The following is an 18831-nucleotide window of genomic DNA, read 5'->3' on the forward strand; positions in this document are numbered from 1 at the left end:
CAAACAATTTCTAAAATATACAAAGATGTAAGGGTTAAAATGCCGTGCTTTTTGAAGTAACTTCTGCAATGTGTTGTTCTTCTGAGGCCAAACAGATACCTTATTGCTCTTTTTTGTAATTTAAAAATAACATCTAATTGGGCAGCTGTACTAGAACCCCAAAAAGCAAGACCATATCGAAGATGAGACTTGAACAAGGAAAAATATGTTAGTTTAGAAGATGCTAAATTGAGTTCTTTCGAAACAAATCTTATAGCATAGCAGGCTGAGGCGAGTTTCTTACTTAACAAATCGATATGAAGGGACCATTTGAGGTTGCTGTCTAAAAAAATACCAAAAATTTTATAATTTTACAGAATCAACGGTAGAGATCTGGCTGTTATTAACAAGTAGGGGTTGAAGAGCACTTTTACAGGATAATACTACTGTCTTATCCACGTTAAAAGAGAGTAAATTAGAGTCAGACCAGGTTTTTATCTTAAGCAAATCAGAAGTTATAGTTGCATGAAGAGATGCAATAATTGAGTTGCTCCAAGTGATACTGGTATCATCAGCAAAAAGAAAAATTTTTCCATCGATTTTTAAGTTAGTGATGTCATTTATAAAGATAAAGAATAGTAGAGGACCCAATACTGAACCTTGTGGTACTCCACATACAATGATTTTGAGACTAGAGTCAGTATCATTTGCTCTAACTAGTTGTTTCCTATTATTCAAGTAAGATTGGAACCAATTCAAAGAAATACCTCGAATCCCATAGAAATTTAGTTTTTTAATCAAAATGTCTTGATCTACACAATCAAAAGCTTTGGCATAGTCACAGAAAACAGTGGCAGTATAAAGATTATTGTTTAGTGCTTGGTAAACCTCATGAAGCACAGAAAACAAGGCATCAATGGTACATTTATTAGTAAAAAAGCCGAACTGATTTTGGGATAAGATGTTGTTATTAATGAGAAAGGACATAAGACGGGTTTTTATGAGTCTCTCAATAATTTTTGAAAGTACCGGTAGTAAGGAAATAGGTCTATAGTTGCAAGCATTAGATTTTTCACCACCCTTATGAAGGGGAATAATAATGGCTATCTTTAGGCACTCTGGGAATTTGCCTCTTTCAAAGGAATCATTAATTAGTGAGACGAGGTTTCCCAACACATTTTCTGTGAGATTTGAGGAGATTTTTATGGATAGTCCATCAGTACTACAGGACGATTTGCTTTTGATACTATTGATAGTTTGGATCAGTTCAGATGTATTGATTGGTCTTAAAAATAATGAATTCGAGAACACTCCTGAATTGGGGAGATAGGAAATGGGATCTGTTTGTGGCAAAATAGTAGAAGTTATATTTTTGCTCACATTAACGAAATATTCGTTTAGATTTTCCGGGTCTGGAAGGGCAAATGTTTGAACTGCGTGAGTTCTATTTCGAAGATCGTTTATTATGGACCAAGTTTCTTTTGTAACACTTTTAGAGCTTTCAATACGATTTTGATAGTAGGCTTTTTTAGCTGATTTGATGAGTCTTAGATAGGTTACCCTGTACTTGGTGATATATTGAGTGACAGAAATGTTGGTAGCAAATTTCTTGATATACAATAGTGAGCGCATATTTTTGGCTAATATGCGGATACCTTTGGTAGCCCACGGTTTGTGATGTTTTGGCTTAATTGAAATTATAGGAAATGCCTTATTGAAGATAGAGACAAGCTTTTCTATAAAATCGTTGAAATTATAGTCCACGTCCGCAGAAGAAAAATGCCACTCAGAAGTTAAGCATAAATTTTGAAATTTATGAAAATTCCGAGCGGAAAAAATCCTACCTAAACGTCGGGTTTTCGAGGAGGGTTTGCTGAAGATGTTAAACTTCGTAAATACTGCTTCATGATCTGATAATCCCGCATTAATAATTGTAGAGCAGACATCAAGGCGTGAGAAATCTGAGACAATATAGTCAATTATGGTAGATGAAATTTTTGTAATTCTTGTAGGAGAATTAACGTGCATTGAGAGACCATATGATTCAAGTATGTTGACCAAGGACATTTGGGTAGCACAAGCAGCATCATAATTAATGTTGAAGTCCCCGCATAGAATTTTTCTGCTTCTATGAGGCAAGTCATCTAACAAATTTAGCAGGTTCTGAAAAAATAATTCCACAGGAGAGTCAGGTGATCTATAGATGCAAATAATGTAAAGATTAAGATTTTTATTATAAACTAGGGAAATCTCAAAGAAGGCTTCATTTAACAGAAAGTCATATTTTGTAATCAGAAAAAAATCATTATTTCTAGAAAGAATTAGGGTGCCTCCATGAGCTGAACTTGGACGATCATACCTAGCAATTGTGGTATATTTTTCTACAAAAAAAGGCTCGTTGACTTCAAGCCAGTGCACTAATTCTTCCAGAAACAAAAATAATTCGTCAGTTTTATTTCTTATAGAACGAATATTAATCAGAACCATACTAAAGTTGTCATCACTAAAATTATTCGAGGTTTCTAGTTCTTCAGAACACGCCGTGTAATTTAAAAATTTCGTCTTGGAGAGCTAGTAGAATAATAATTTCGGTGACATTCCCTTGATTTTTGTAGATGTATGATTCTTTCTGAACTTAGAAAAGACCTATAAGCAGCAAGATCAGCTTCCACCTCAGATGGACCAATTCCATAGGCATCATTAAATTCTAGAAGAATTTTTCTTAGTTTCTTAGTTTCCTTCGGAAGCCAAAAATAGTTTTACACTGGTGTTGGTATATCCATCACAAAATACTGAGGCAGGCTGGTCGTGTAGGAAAGCAAGATGTAGCTTAATTGCTTTTAATATATCCGGTTCCCTTAATCTTGCTAGAAGATATCGACTGTTATTGGTTAATCTAACTCTTGGTGGTGTTAAAGGATCCAAATTTATGGATGGTTCCAAAGTATCTTTCTTAATGAAATTAATTTGGGAACGGAACGGATCTTTAGATTTGCAAATTTAGATGGCCTGCTTGTCAGTAAGTATATTTGTGTTTTGAACTTCATTTTTGTTTTTACTTGGAATGGTTATTGGATTTTCCAAGCTAACTGGGCTTCTGATGTGCTTCGGTTTCATATTTGCCTCAGATGAAGTTGTTGGTACGGAGCATGAGGATTCTGTAGACCATTTAATGTTTACACCAGGTGGCCAAATTTCCTTATTAAATAATAAGTCAATAGATGTTTTAGACTTAATACCTATTTTGAATGAGGACCCAGTTTTTGTGTTGGCATCTTTAAGAAGGGCATAACATCTTATATATTCCTTGATACCTAGCTTCTCTTTAATGTAGTGAACTACTTGAATAGGAGTGTAAATTGGGGTTTACACCCCAATTTAGTTGGATTCGTTGATTAGTTTAAATTTTATATAATTTTTTTATCCCAAAGAGCTTTTTTTGCAATGTTATTGTTCAGAAAATAATAATAATACAGCAATTCTGTGAAAACTACGTGAAAGAAGAATAGTTATGTGCGTATTTAAAAAAATCATTAAAAAGTCATTTTTATCATTCCAAAAACATGTTTTTAAGGTAGAGTCATTTTTGGCTTATAAACAATTTTAATAACTTTGTTAATATTGACTCTAAACTAAAACTACTTTGCGATTTGAAAAACTGGTATTTTTACAGGAATTTTTGAAAAAAAACCTTTTCGCCTAGGTTAATTACGGTCAAAGTTAGCCACTTTTGTTTATTTAATTCACAGCTAATTTTTTTATAACAATTAAGCAACCCAATTAGCTCAATTTTGAAGTTAAAGGTATGTATAGTTCGTCCGCTATAACTTTTCCCGTGCGTCACGATTCATTTTCAAACAAATTGAGTCAAAACATAAAGTGAAACGAATGTCGATGTGCATATATATTTCGTATACTGTATACTATATACTACACACATCGGCGTACGTTTCACTTTATGTTTTGACTTAATTTGTTTGAAAATGAATCGTGACGCATGGGAAAAGTTATAGAGGAGGAACAACAGTTTATGTGTAAAAGTTTGAGTAAACTTTAAACTTCAACAAAGTGGTTAATAAAGGTTTAAAATTACGCCCTAACGAAATCGATTGGTGGTCGGTGGAGGGTAACCATTAAAATCCGTGCACTCAAAAAATGAAATTGACTCTTCAAACATATACTGCAATTAATATCTCCGGAGCTTGTTAATGGATATTGATCATGATTTTTTTAATTTGTATGTACTCGTAGTCTTGTAGAGTACGTTATGTACACATATCTCCACCTAACATTACAAAATGTTAGGGGGAACCCCCTTATCACTCAGGGATATGAAAAAAAGATTGCGACCGATTCTAAGACCTACCGAATATACATATATAATTTCATAAAAATCGGTCAAGCGGTCTCGGAGGAGTAAGGCAACTAACACTGTTACAGCAGAATTTTATAGATGTAAATATATAGACGGCTATTAAAAAATAGGGGTTGGTGATAGAAGAGTGAAAATTAAGGGTTGTATGTATTTTTTAATTCTATGCCTTATAAAATTAAAGTAGATAATTTTGTCAAAAAAAATTTATCAGAAAGGCAGGCCCCCTTCTAAATTATGGGTATGAAAAATAGATTAAAATCTATTGTCAGTCCTACAGGATATACGTGTAGAATTTCATAATAATCGGTCAAGCCGTTTCGGAGGAGTATGGTAACTAACACTGTTACAGGAGAATTTTATGTATATAGAAGTAACTGAATTAAATAATAAAAAATCTCTTTGGAATAAACAAATTGAATAAAATTGAAACTAATTCACGAATTGTCTTGAAATTTTTTGTTCATGATATGTACTGGTTTTCTCAACTTTTCACGCAATATCAAGTTCATTTTCGCAGAAGTTATAGCAAATTTTTTATTTTCGAAATTTTAGTACTATGTTGCAATTAGCGTAGCAACAAATGATCGGACCAAAATTAAAAAATTGCCGTTTTGAACCTTTGCCCATCTACTAAAACATGAATACTCTGTATTTTGACCTGTAGCGATTTAAACGAAAAAACTGCCATTTTTGACGCTTATTTGTTAATAACTAAAATTCTCGTCCGAACTATGACAGGCATTTTTGTATTTATAGTGTATTAGGTATACAGTACCCAAAACAATCCATTTGCAACCTGACTGTTCAAGCGTCCCGACAAAAACCATATTTCTCTGGACTATGTGCTATTTTTACAAGAGACGCTATAGAGTAAGCTCTTAATTTTAAGGAACGGTAGTAATTTACGTTTAATTTTAAAATTCTCATTGGTCATTTATGACCAGATTGTAATTATTATAATCGTATCATAATCGTACTGATGAAAATTGAAGAAATATACAGTGAGGACGTTTAAGTTGGAATAAATTCATTTTCTCGAGAATGGGCGACCCTGGAGATAAATCCCGAAACAGGTATATTTTTGTTTTTAAATTATAATTTTTTGGAATATATGTAGGTATATCATACTAGTGACATCATCCATCTGGGCGTGATGACTTAATCGATGTTATTTAAAAGAGAATAGGGGTCGTGTGATGGCTCATTCGAAAGGTTATTTAATTATATATTCACTAATATAAACATTAACATAATTATTTATACAGGGTGCCCAATTTTTTTTAAAATTAAATTAATTAAGATAAAAAGAAGAATATATGTAATTTATTTAATGCAAGAAATGTTAATTTGAAAAATAAACATTGCTTTTCGCTTAAATTAAATGATGAAACTGCTAAGAGGCTGGTGGGTGGCAGATTTAATATTGAATTTAAGCGAAAAACAATATTTATTTATTAAATAAATTTTTTGCCTGGTTTCGGAAAACAGTGAAATGTATTAGAATTAAATAAATTCTATACATTCTTCTTTTTGTCTCATTTAATTTAATTAAATAAAATTTGTGCACCCTGTATAAATAATTATGTTAATGTTTATAGTAGTGAAGATAGCACTGAATAACCTTTCGAATAAGCTATTACACGACCCCTACCCTTATTTAAAAAAAATCTTCGACTGCGTCATCACGTTCACATGGATGAAGTCACTAGTATGACATATATGCAAAAAAAAATAATTTAAAAATAAAAATCGACCTGTTTCGAGATTTATCTTCAGATTCGCCCATTCTCGATAAAATTAATCTATTCCAACTCAAACGTCCTCAATGTATATAAATGCTGTATTTATACATCCTATTTGGCGTAGAATTTTCCTCAAAGCTTTCCAGTTTACACAGCCAAAGGCCATCTGATGATCCAGAAACCAGATAATCGTAGGGACCTAATCTAGTCTAACATAACCTAAGTCTGACCTAGGCTAAATTAAACGAATTGAATAATTGAAATAAATATTTGTAAAACAATATAATTTGGTAGATTTGTATTGCCTTGTTTTTTGTCAGTCTGAAACCATATTTTTATAATAAACGACATCAGTTAAATATTTATTTTAAAGCTAAAATAAAATGCATTTCAATAATTTAACATAAAAAATTACCTTATTTTTAAAATATAAATATTTAGTCCACACAATCGTTCGGTAAAAAATGCAGTCCATTAACTCAGGGTAAAAAATTGCAGAACCTTTGAATTTTAAAGAACCTCTTGTATCAACATGAAATTTGGCGTACACATAGCTAACAAGCCAAAGAAAAAAGGGATTAGTCCAGAAGTGGATAAATTGACTAATTCTGAGCAACTTTTGTTCTATACCGTTTTTTCACCAAGTCAATACTTTTCGAATTACTTGCTAGTGTATATGTTAATTTTTCAACAAAACGCCACGTTTTTTGACGGATTTTCGCAAATAACTCAAAAAGTACCGTCATCGAAAAAAATATCCGAGTAAAAAATAGTCAAAAAGATGAAAAGCCAATATAAAGCTGAAAAAAATGATGTATGTATGAAGTCTCTAGACACAGTAGAAGCAGAGCTGTAGCTAATGAAAAGTAGGTTCTTATTTGTCAAATTCCAAATCAAATATTTCAACGTGAAAGAACCAAAAAATGAAGTACAAGTTTTGAGCGTCAAAAGTAAGCAAGTTACGCTTAAAATAAAGTTAGTATCTCAAACGAACCGCTTCACAAGTTACCTAGCTTATGAATTGTTTGTATAATCTGTAAGATTCATCGGTTCAAAGTGCTTATTTTTGAAAGGGCTGTAGTTGAAAGGTCTTGAACGAGTTACCAATCACGAGTGTATGCAAATTTTGAACAGCCGTATCTTAACCAATTTTTGTCTTACAGAAAAACTAGAAATCCGAAATATTCAAAAAAGCAAAACCTATATTTTTTTACTCTTTGAAATTTTTGATATCACTAATACTTTTAAAAATCAGCATTATTCAAAATTAAAAAAAATATATTTTAAAACCAAGCACTTTGACCCAATGAAACTTTAAAAGTATTGACTTAGTGAAAAACTCAAACTATTAACTAGAAAGAAAGTTGTTTAGAATTATTAGTCAATTTATTAGTAAGCTTATTCACTTCAGAACTTATTTTGAACGTATATTTTTGCACCCCCGAGAAGAGGTGGTTCTCACCCCTAGAGCAAAATCACAGATCGGCAAAATATCTCTTATTTTTTTTTTTGACATGTTATCTATGTGTATGCCCAATTTCATGTCAATCTAAGCGGTTCTTTAAAGTTCGCAGCAAAAACCGTAAGTAAATGGACGTAGCTATAAATAAGCCTTAAATCTAGGATTAATAATGCAGGTTTGGTTACCAAGTTTTTCGCAGTCCTCAAGCGTTATTTCCTCTTGAAGAATTTCATCAATTCCCTGATATTTACCATTCTTCCTGTATAGAAGAGGATGCGTTTCTCCCATTACTTCCACATAATAATTTCTTCTTTTGATTTTCGCAACTATTTTATGAGCTATCCTACTAAGGCTGCTGTTGAAACACATCACTTTGGACATCGAATAAAATTATTATTATGCAAAAATAACGATTTTAAAAACAATACAACGAAAACATATACAGCAGAATTAACATGCAGGCACAAATTAACAACAAACTAAAACATTGACTCCCCTGCTGTTTAACCTAATCACTGATGAAATAATTATAGTCAAAAACCTGAGTATAGGGTACAAAATGGGTGAAGAAATTATCTCTATAGCGCAGTATAAATAGGGACAGTAAAACCTCTTCCATGTCGGCACTTTGATCTCAAGAAGTAATACCGACAGTACGTAATTGGTAATTCACCAGTGGTGGACGCGGGTTTTCCCTGTTAAAACCTGTACGTTTCTATGCGACTAGCAATGCGAGAGTGGGGCAAAAGCGACTGGGAACATTGCGCGGTCGCCATGCGCGACTAAAGATTTTACTTCCAATTTTTCGAAGAGTGGTTCTACTGTCCCTCTTTATACTGTGTCTATAGTATGTTATATAGATGATGCCATACTTATTGCACAGAGTAAAGATGACATTTAGAGACTTTTATATTAATTTAACAGCCAGAGGGTTCAACATGATAATATCACCAAATAAAACAAAAAGTATGGTAACCTCTAAGGTAATAGTAATAAGTATGGTAATAAGGTGCAGGTGCAAGCTGGAAGTGAACAGCAAAATAATCCAGCAAGAAACAAGTGCCAGCTACCTGGTAGTACTAATGCACAGTTATGGAGATACAGAAGCGGAAGTTGCCCAACAAATAAACATCCATATAATAGCAGGATATTTAAACACACTACCTGGCGCAACACACATTTACGGACAGAAACAGAGGCCAAGATTTATAAGACAGTAATTAGACCAATTATGACTTGCACTGCGGAAACAAGACCTGATAGCACGAGGACAAAATGGCTAGTGGAAACGTGTGAAATGAAAATAGTCCAATATATCAAGAAAATCATAATAGGACAGACAACGTAGCACAGACCTCAGGCAAAGCTGTAATATAGAGAACATAAATGACTGGACAATGAAAAGAAAAAAAATAGTATAGCCATATAAGCAGAATGGGAGAAGGAAGACTGGTAAAGATAGTACGAGCCAGATCACCAAACGGCCGAAGGAGTATAAGAAGACCAAGCAAGAGATGGAGTGACAACCTGGATATCTTATAAGGAGACATCCGAAGATGGAAGAGGCGCTAGCCTATTAAGGATACAGGAAGAAAAAGAAAATGATATTATACGAGTATGTATGTAACAACAATATAAAGCAATGTATCATAATATTAAAAAAGGCAGCCGTAGATAGGTATTTTTGATTATTGGCCTTCATCAGCAAGGCACAGTCAAGTTAGAAAAACTAAAATATATATTATAATATATACACCGTTACTAGGCGTCAACGCCCTTCGGTAGGGATCTATGGAGTAGTATCACCAAGCCGCAAGCCCTTATCCCTTGCCGTTTTGCTCCTCCATAGTCCGATCAGACACCAGTTTATTGCAGACCAAATCGTAGATTCTATTGAATTTTATACTACGACGTTGGCCTTTTTTATTAATTTCAGATGACCGGGCTGGGGCTCGAACATCGATCGCAATTCCACTAAACTTGTCGATCGACTGCGCCTCAGCCAACTGAGCCGTCTGACCGACAGGAAAACTAAAATAAACTTTATAAAATTATCAATACAAAGAAACGCATCAGGAAGCAACGCAACTAATTTGCAGTAATAATACTAGGAGCCCTGAGTTCCAGAGCATCAAACTAATAAGTACCACGGAGGAAGCTAGAGCAATCTGGGTAAAAAGGAACACCCAATAATTAAATACACAAGGAGAGATTTTTGCGATTAAATAGTAAATTACTGTAACCTTCCTTGTAAAGGGTGATTCATTTAGAGGTACTTTTTGTTTTCACCCAATTTTGAAAAAATGTGAAAACTGTATTATCCACGTCCGTCTGTCCGTCCGTCTGCCTGTAATCACAACTCCTCCGTCAATATATCAGCTAGAATGACAAATGAGGTGTCAACTGAAAGCTGATAATCCAAGGATGGTACTAAAGGTGAGATATTTGACCTTGGCGGTCTGTACGTCGGTCTGTCCGACCGCGAATATAACTCCTCCATCATTATACCAGGTAGAATGACAAATGAGGTGTCAAATGAAAGGTTATAATCCAAGGATGGTACTAAAGGTGAGATATTTGACCTAGGCTGTCTTTCCGTCGGTCCGTACGACCGCGAATATAACTCCTCCGTCATTATACCAGGTAGAATGACAAATGAGGTGTCAAATGAAAGCTTATAATCCAAGGATGGTACTAAAGGTGACATATTTGACTTAGGCGGTCTGTGCGTCGGTCCCTCCGACCGCGAATATAACTCCTCCATTATTATACCAGCTTGAATGATAAATGAGGTGTCAAATAAAAGCTTATAATCCAAGGATGGTACTAAAGGTGAGATATTTGACCTAGGCTGTCTTTCCGTCGGTCCGTACGACCGCGAATACAACTTCTCTGTCATTATACCAGGTAGAATCACAAATGAGGTGTCAAATGAAAGCTGATAATCCAAGGATGGTAATAAAGGTGAGATATTTGACCCAGGCTGTCTTTCCGTCGGTCCGTACGACCGGGAATATAACTCCTCCGTCATTATACCAGGTAGAATGAAAAATGAGGTGTCAAATGAAAGCTGATAATCCAAGGATGGTACTAAAGGTGAGATATTTGACCTTGGCGGTCTGTCTGTCGGTCTGTCCGACCGCGAATATAACTCCTCCATCATTATACCAGGTAGAACGACAAATGAGGTGTCAAATGAAAGCTTATAATCCAAGGATGGTACTCAAGGTGAGATATTTGACCTTGGCTGTCTTTCCATCGGTCCGTACGACCTCGAGTATAACTCCTCCATCATTATACCAGGTAGAATGACAAATGAGGTGTCAAATGAAAGCTGATAATCCAAGGATGGTACTAAAGGTGAGATATTTGACCTAGGCGGTCTGTCCGTCGGTCCGTCCGACCGCGAATATTACTCCTCCATCATTATACCAGCTAGAATGATAAATGAGGTGTCAAATGAAAGCTTATAATCCAAGGATGGTACTAAAGGTGAGATATTTGACCTAGGCAATCTTTCTGTCGGTCCGTACGACCGCCGATATAACTCTTCCGCCATTATACCGGGTAGAATTACAAATGAGGTGACAAATGTCAAAGTTTAGTAAAAATGACTGAAAATTAGTAAATTCGTATATCAATCCACGCAAAGTTATACGTAAAATTCAAATAGGTATCGTCTTCCGGTTCTACTTTCGATTACTTTGGGTGAAAACCTAGGACTTACGAAGTCCAATTACTTGTTTTGGTGAGGATTTGTTGGGAAATCGTGCATGAATGGTATCACCTAAAGTTGCTTTCTTATTCAGTATTCAGTATTTTATCCTAGAAAGACTTAACTCGGCACAACGTCTAGAAATTATATAGCTGTATTACGCAAATAGGCGTTCAATGAGGAATGTGTTTCGTGCGCTTAGAGCAAAAAAATGTTTTCCCATGAGGCCCGTTTTTGGCTTATGAGGAGGTGAATAAACAAAATTCCCGTATTTGGGTTAATGAGCAACCCAAGTAGGTTCAAGAGTTGCCAATACATTCAGAAAGAACCACTCTTTGGTGTAATTTATGGGCCAGTGTCATCGTCGGTCCATGTCTTGGATCGGCCAGAATCTTACTGTGAATGGAGAACATTATCGCGCCATGATAACGGACTATTTGGTACCAGAAATTGAAGTTCGTGGTTTAAGTGACATTTGGTTCCAAAAATATGGTGCCAACTGCCATACATCCCGTAAAAGCATGGCTTTACGGAGAAAACGGTTCGGTGAGCAATTTATTTCACGCTTGGACCACTGATTTATCGGAGCAGTGACCGCCTATATCCTGTGACATCACACGTCTACTCGTTTTCTTCTGGGGATACCTCAAGTCCAAAGTCTACATGAATAAACCGGCTACGATTGAGGCATTGGAGGCCAGTAGTACTCGAGTCACTGGTCAAATACCAATCGAAAAGCTCGAACGCGTCATCGAGAATTGAAGACCTTGGGACCAGAAGGGGGCATGCAACCAAACAATATTTTGGAGAAAACATCATTTTAAACTTATTTTCAAATCCTGAAATCCAATTTTTAAATTTTTCTTTGTAGTAAGGTCCATAATCGTTTGGAAATTTGATATTAAATACACAATAAAAGTAACACAAATGTTTATTTAACGGTTTTTGAGTTTTTGAATATTTTTTGAAAAAATATGAGGCTTATCCCCTTTTGTATAAAAAATTATATTCTAAAATATGAACATAAAATGCAACAACCAAACAATTCAGTTGTCAATATTTTCAATATCTGAAAAGTCGTCCAAATGTTCAATATCTTCCAGTGGTTCATTATTCTCAGTATCTGGTAGAATCTGTTGACAAGCACCAATTTCTGCCTACATTGTTTTTTGCAACCGCAAGTTGCACATATTTTTTTTTGGTTCTATTTTCTTCCCTTTTGTATTTATATACATATTCGTAAACTAGATTTTTTTTACTCTTGCGAATAATTTTTTATGTCGTCGGGTATCCTTGTGTCTCCATCTAGAAGGCGCCTTCTTTTCTGGAGTTGGCAAGAGAACTCAAGAAGTCTGTGGGGCATAAACCTATTCATTTTCCTACAATAAAGTAGATATTTTACTAAAAAGGGATAAGCCACAAAAAACCTTTAGAACAATCCTAATATTTTAGGTTCGAAAAATATAACATAAGGGAACAAGCCACACATTTAATAAACTTACTATTTCTGAGTTTATATTTTCCCAATCGCTGCTACCTCCGGATACTGTATAGTCTTTGTCATCTTCGCTTTTATTTAAAAACGGATCTTGGTCATTGTGTTCAGAATCAAACTCAGGAAAGTCTATTTTCCATTTACATGCACGGGAATCTTCCGCCGCCATGTTGATTACTACTGTTGTTTGTCTCCTTCTGTTGCAATATAAAGTAATGGTGACACAACGGGACTTACTACAGCGGCGCCATCTATGATAAAACTGCTGAAATTTTCTGTTTGGGACATTAATTTGGTCTTAAAGTGTGCGATTTCTACTTTAACTCATTTTTGACGAAATTGTGGCTTGTCCCCTTCTGGTCCCAAGGTCTTCAATTAGATCTTCAGAATGGACCGTCTTAACCGCGCGCAGTCATGGTCAACATTTGAAAGAAATTATCTTTAAGAATTAATTGTAAAGAATGGTCCTTTTTTTAAGCAATAAAGATTTTCAAATAAAATTAATTTTTTTTTCATTGTCTTTTCGTTTTTAAAAAGGTAACTCTAAATGAATCACCCATATCCCTCAAATCCATTATGCTCCACCTTATACACACAACCAAACTTATATGGAATCATCTGATATTTTTTATTATTTTAAGTGAATTAAAGCTAAATTTCATTTTCTTTCATTGCACCTCTCCGGAACCTAATTGCAGGTTATAGAACCAAATCAACATACCGGCGAGCTATCAAAGTTGGTTGAATTAAAATTTAGGTTCATTACGGAAACCAGATAGATTACATTTTAATCAAATCCAGATATAAAAACACTATAAAGTCTGTGAGAACATACCCCGGAGCTGACATAAATTCAGATCATAATCCATTAGTAGGCGTAATGAAGATAAAACTGAAAAAGATCCAAAAACAAACAAATATACAACGATTTGATGTCTCAAATATAAAAGAAGAACCTGTACGTCAGAGGCTAAAAGCAGAAATAAATGATAACTTAAAGAAAATCAAACAAGAAGTGATAAAGACAACAGATATAAATGACAAATGGAACGTAATACAAGAAACATTAGTAGAGGCAGGAAAGAAGATATTATCCACAAAAATAATAAAAAAACAGAGATGGATGACTTCAGAAATCCTAGAGCTAATGGAGGAAAGAAGGAAACATAAAGGCAGGAGTAAGGCAAAATACAAGGAAATCCAGAGATTAATAAGAAAGAAAATAAAAGAGGCCAAATCCACCTGGCTGGCAAATCAATGTAGTGAAATAGAAGAATATTCTAAAAAGTATGATAGCTTTAACATGCACAAGAAAATTAAGGAAATCACAAATACACAGCGAAAAAAGAGAGATGGCCTTCTTAAAGATATAAATGGAAAAATTATTATAGAAGTCAAAGAGAAATTAAAAAAGTGGAAGACATACATAACAGATCTGTTTGAGGATAATAGACAAGAACCGGAAGAAATCGACAGCGAAACGGGACCAGAGATTATAATGGAGGAAATCGAACAAGCAATACGAAACGCAAAAAACGGAAAAACTGTAGGTCCAGACGAAATACCTGCGGAATTACTGAAATGTCTAGACGATGAAACTCTACCGGTACTACTGGATCTGTTTAATGAAGTATATAAAACCGGAAAAATCCCTCAGAAATGGTTGGTGTCCACCTTTGTAACAATACCAAAAACAATATACGCCAAAGATTGTTCGGACTACAGGACAATATCACTAATAAGCCATACCCTCAAAATATTTCTAAAGGTGATTCATGGAAGATTATACAGAAAGCTAGAATATGATATGGATGATACCCAATTTGGGTTCCGCAAAGGACTTGGAACAAGAGAGGCATTGTTTGCGTTTAATGTCCTCTCTCAAAGATGCTTAGATATGAACCTGGATATTTACTCCTGTTTCATCGACTTCGAAAAAGCGTTCGACAGGGTCCGACATGAAAAACTAATAGAATTATTGAAAAACAGAGATATAGACAGACGAGATTTACGAATTATCATCAATCTGTATTGGAATCAAAAGGCCAATATAAAGATAGAAGAACAGGAGTCCGAGAATATTGATATAAAGAGAGGAGTAAGACAGGGTTGTGTTCTGTCGCCGCTACTGTTTAACCTGTACAGTGAAGCCATATTTCAGGAAGCGATAGCGGAGCTAAGTGATGGAATCTCTATAAACGGAACAATAGTAAATAACATAAGATTCGCTGATGACACCGTTATAATGGCAGACACCCTGGAATCACTACAAGAATTGCTAAATAGAATTAACGATTATTGCATTCGATACGGACTAAAAATAAACAAGAAAAAAACTAAATTTATGATTGTCTCAAAAACAGAACATGGAAATGAAAGGTTAATGATAGAGCAAACCCAAATAGAAAAAGTTAAGACATACAAATATCTGGGAACCTGGGTTGATGACAAAAATGACCAAAGCAAAGAAATTAAAGTCCGAATTGAAACTGCAAGGCAAGCATTTATAAAAATGAAGACACTGCTTACAAACAAAGACCTTCAGTTGCCTCTCAGATTGAGGGCTCTAAGATGCTACATATTTTCTATATTGCTATACGGAATGGAAGCTTGGACATTGAAGAGACAACACATAAGAAGAATAGAAGCGTTCGAAATGTGGTGTTACAGAAGAATATTAAAAATTCAGTGGGTTCAAAGGATTACCAATGTTGAAGTGCTACGACGTTTAAATAAGGAGTTAGAAATTATGAAAAGTATAAAAACTAGAAAACTGGAATATTTGGGTCACATTACCAGAGGAGAAAAATATGAGTTGCTGAGAATTATTATGCAAGGAAGGATCCAAGGAAGAAGAGGCATAGGAAGAAGACGCATCTCCTGGCTGAGGAACCTTAGAGAATGGTTTAACTGTAGTTCATTACAACTATTCAGAGCAGCAGCCAACAAAGTGACCATAGCCATTATGATATCCAACCTCCGATAGGAGAGGGAACTTTAAGAAGAAGACGGATCATTATTCCTCTCCAGAACATGACCCTTTCTCTTTTATATTTGTGAACAAATCTTGAAGTTTTCGTTCTTGCTTGTTATCCTCGCCCTCTAAATACACGAATTAGTCAATCACCTGATTTTACATATCCTACTTTCTTTTGAAAGTAGCACACTTTTCCAATTTCCAATGTTCTCGTTTTGGAGTTAAAGACACCAATTTACGTGTTCAATATTGTGTTGCCTGGATAACTCGGGATCCCGTAACTTTCTCCTGTTATATAGTTCTTGGGAACGACACCTCTTCTTCTTATCGTTTCAACTAAAATAATTTCACCTATAGCTTCCAAAAGCTGCAGGTTTCAAATACATAGTGGTTCCATATAAGTTTGGTTGACCATATTCATGATGTAGGTAAGTATTTTATTACTCTATACCTTCTTGAAGGTATAGGGCACTGAATCTAGAACAACTCAGCATAAATAAAATTAACTCAGTTATAACAAAAGAACTATTGAATACCAGCTCTGAAATAGCGACCCGTCATAAAAATAAAAAATCCAAAATAAGTGCAGAATCGCAGAATATGCTGAAACAACGAAGAGAGCTCTTGTCACGAAACAAAAGAAATACCACAGAATACAAGGAACTTAACCGAGCCATACGAAAACAGATAAAAGACGATATTAGAAAACAGGAAGAAAACCATATAGAAGAAGTGATAGAGAAAAATCGAAGTCTGAAATATACCAAACCGAAATTAGGCAAGAAAAATATTATAGCTATAAAAATCAACAAGGCCAACTAGAAACAAGCAAAGCTCAGATATCGAAGATAATTGAAAACTTCTATACTGAATTATACCATTCAAAAAACGATCCCCCCGACTGTTCAAAGCAAAATCTGAAAAGACAAATAACAAACGTAAACTCTGAATTATTGCCCGAAATAAGCCAAGCAGAAATAGAAAATGCACTTAAAGAAATGAAAAGAAATAAAGCACCGGGTAACGATGGAATTCTGGCAGAAATGCTGAAAGACGGCGGGGAAGAAGTTATCAGATACCTAAAAATACTTTTTAATAAATGCCTATTTGAAGGAAACATACCAAAGGAATGGAATACTGCTAACACAATCTTAATACACAAAAAAGGTGACAATACAGATCTGAAAAATTGTCGTCCAATATCACTACTATCACAACTTTATAAAACATTCACAAAAATAATTACAAATAGATTGACAACAAAGTTCGATGTATATCAACCAGCAGAACAAGCCGGTTTTAGAAAAGGCTTCAGTACATGCGACCATCTTTACACACTAAAGATCCTAATAGAAAAAGTTAACGAATACAATTTACCAATCTGCTTAGCATTTATAGATTATGAAAAAGCTTTTGACAGCATATAATTATGGGCTATTGAGGAAGCACTGGTCAATAGCAGAATCGATTCTAGATATAGGATATTAATACATATTATATGTACAAACATGCTGAAATGGTAGTCACGATGGATAACGACATGAAAACTAGGCCAATCAAAATCAACCGAGGAGTAAGACAGGGAGACACCATATCTCCAAAACTATTTACTGCCGCACTTGAAGACATCTTTAAATCATTAAATTGGGAAACAAAGGGACTCTCGATAAATGGAAAGTATTTAAACCACCTAAGATTTGCAGATGACGTGGTACTAATAGCCGACAGCTGGAAAGAACTGAAGGTGATGATCGATGAGCTTCATAGAGAATCGTTAAAAAAGGACTAAAAATGAACTTGAGCAAAACTAAGCTAATGTCGAACAAAGATGATCAGCCAACGATAACCATCCAAGGAACAAAAGTGGAACATGTAAAAGAATATATATATCTAGGTCAGAATATCAAGGTAAACAAAGAAAACCAAACTACCGAAATAAGCAGACGAGTAAGAATGGCATTCGGAAAACTCTCATATATACTAAAAGACAAAAAGTTACCACAATACCTTCGAACCAAAGTGTTCGATTCTTGTATCCTTCCCGTTCTCACTTACGGAGCTCAAACCTGGACATTCACAAAAATGAACATGGACAAGATTAGAAAAACTCAAAGAGCCATGGAACGACAGATGCTTGGTATCTCACTCATAGATCGGCAAAAAAACGAAGCAACCCGAAACAAAACAAAAGTAAGGGATGCCGTGGAACAAGCGGCTAAATTAAAAAGGAAATGGGCTGGACACAACGAACGTCTCGAAAATGGTAGATGGAGCAAGGAAGTTGGAAACTGGCGACCGTACGAAGCGAAGAGACCAAGAGGAAGACCTGAAATGCGCTGGAGCGATGACATCAGAAGAGTCGCAGGACCAATGTGGAAACGCCTCACACACAACAGAGATGAATGGCGAGAAATGGGAGAGGCCTTTATTCGACATTTCGAATAGAAAAAAGGCTATAAAAAAATACCTTCTTGATTATCTCCTTTGTGTGTAAGCGTATGAAGATACTGCTTATTCATTCATCTGTTACTTATTTAACTTACATAATTCTATGAAATAAACCTGGTCCATTCAAGATCACCTGAACCCGCTTCTTCTCCCTTCTTTTCTTTGTAGTGTTTGGGAAAATTCCTGGTTTAACAATACTTCATTTAAATATTCGGCAATGTATTTGTTTAATTTTATTTGATCTCACTCTTGTGTACTTGTATTTTAGTATTCCGTCTCTAACCTTTCTCTTCAATCCTAACCCCCCGGAGGGAGTGTAGTGGTCGACGTGATGTCGTGTATTGCCCGTCTCCACAGATCTCTGTCTCTGGTCATTTCTTTTAACTCATGCATAGGTCTTTTGCATATTCCTGTAATTTGATCGATCCATCTTGTTGGGGATCTTCCTCGTGATCTTGGGCCTTTCACCTGTCCTTGTATTATAATAGTCCAAGTAATGAAGCTTAAAATAGGACACAACCTCGCAATTTTTACAGAATGGATGGATTTGCTTGAAAATTTGAGAATAAGTAGTGGATAGACCAAGAATCAAAATCTATATGATGCCGAAAGGCGCTTTTACCATGGGGGTGGTTGCC

At 35.0% G+C, this 18831-nt stretch overlaps 1 protein-coding gene across 1 annotated transcript in view; it reads right to left on the reverse strand.

Moving 5' to 3' along the window:
- The window catches only part of LOC114327734 (sodium/potassium/calcium exchanger 3), a gene marked incomplete in the record, with an annotated part of 139661 nt that overhangs the window by 54184 nt on the left and 66646 nt on the right, over positions 1–18831 (reverse strand). Inside the window, 1 exon segment of the mRNA XM_050657506.1 lies at positions 7744–7929. Within this exon segment, the coding sequence (XP_050513463.1) occupies positions 7744–7929 (186 nt within the window).

The sequence above is a fragment of the Diabrotica virgifera genome, chromosome 1 (assembly GCF_917563875.1).
Source record: "Diabrotica virgifera virgifera chromosome 1, PGI_DIABVI_V3a".
Taxonomy (NCBI): domain Eukaryota; kingdom Metazoa; phylum Arthropoda; class Insecta; order Coleoptera; family Chrysomelidae; genus Diabrotica; species Diabrotica virgifera.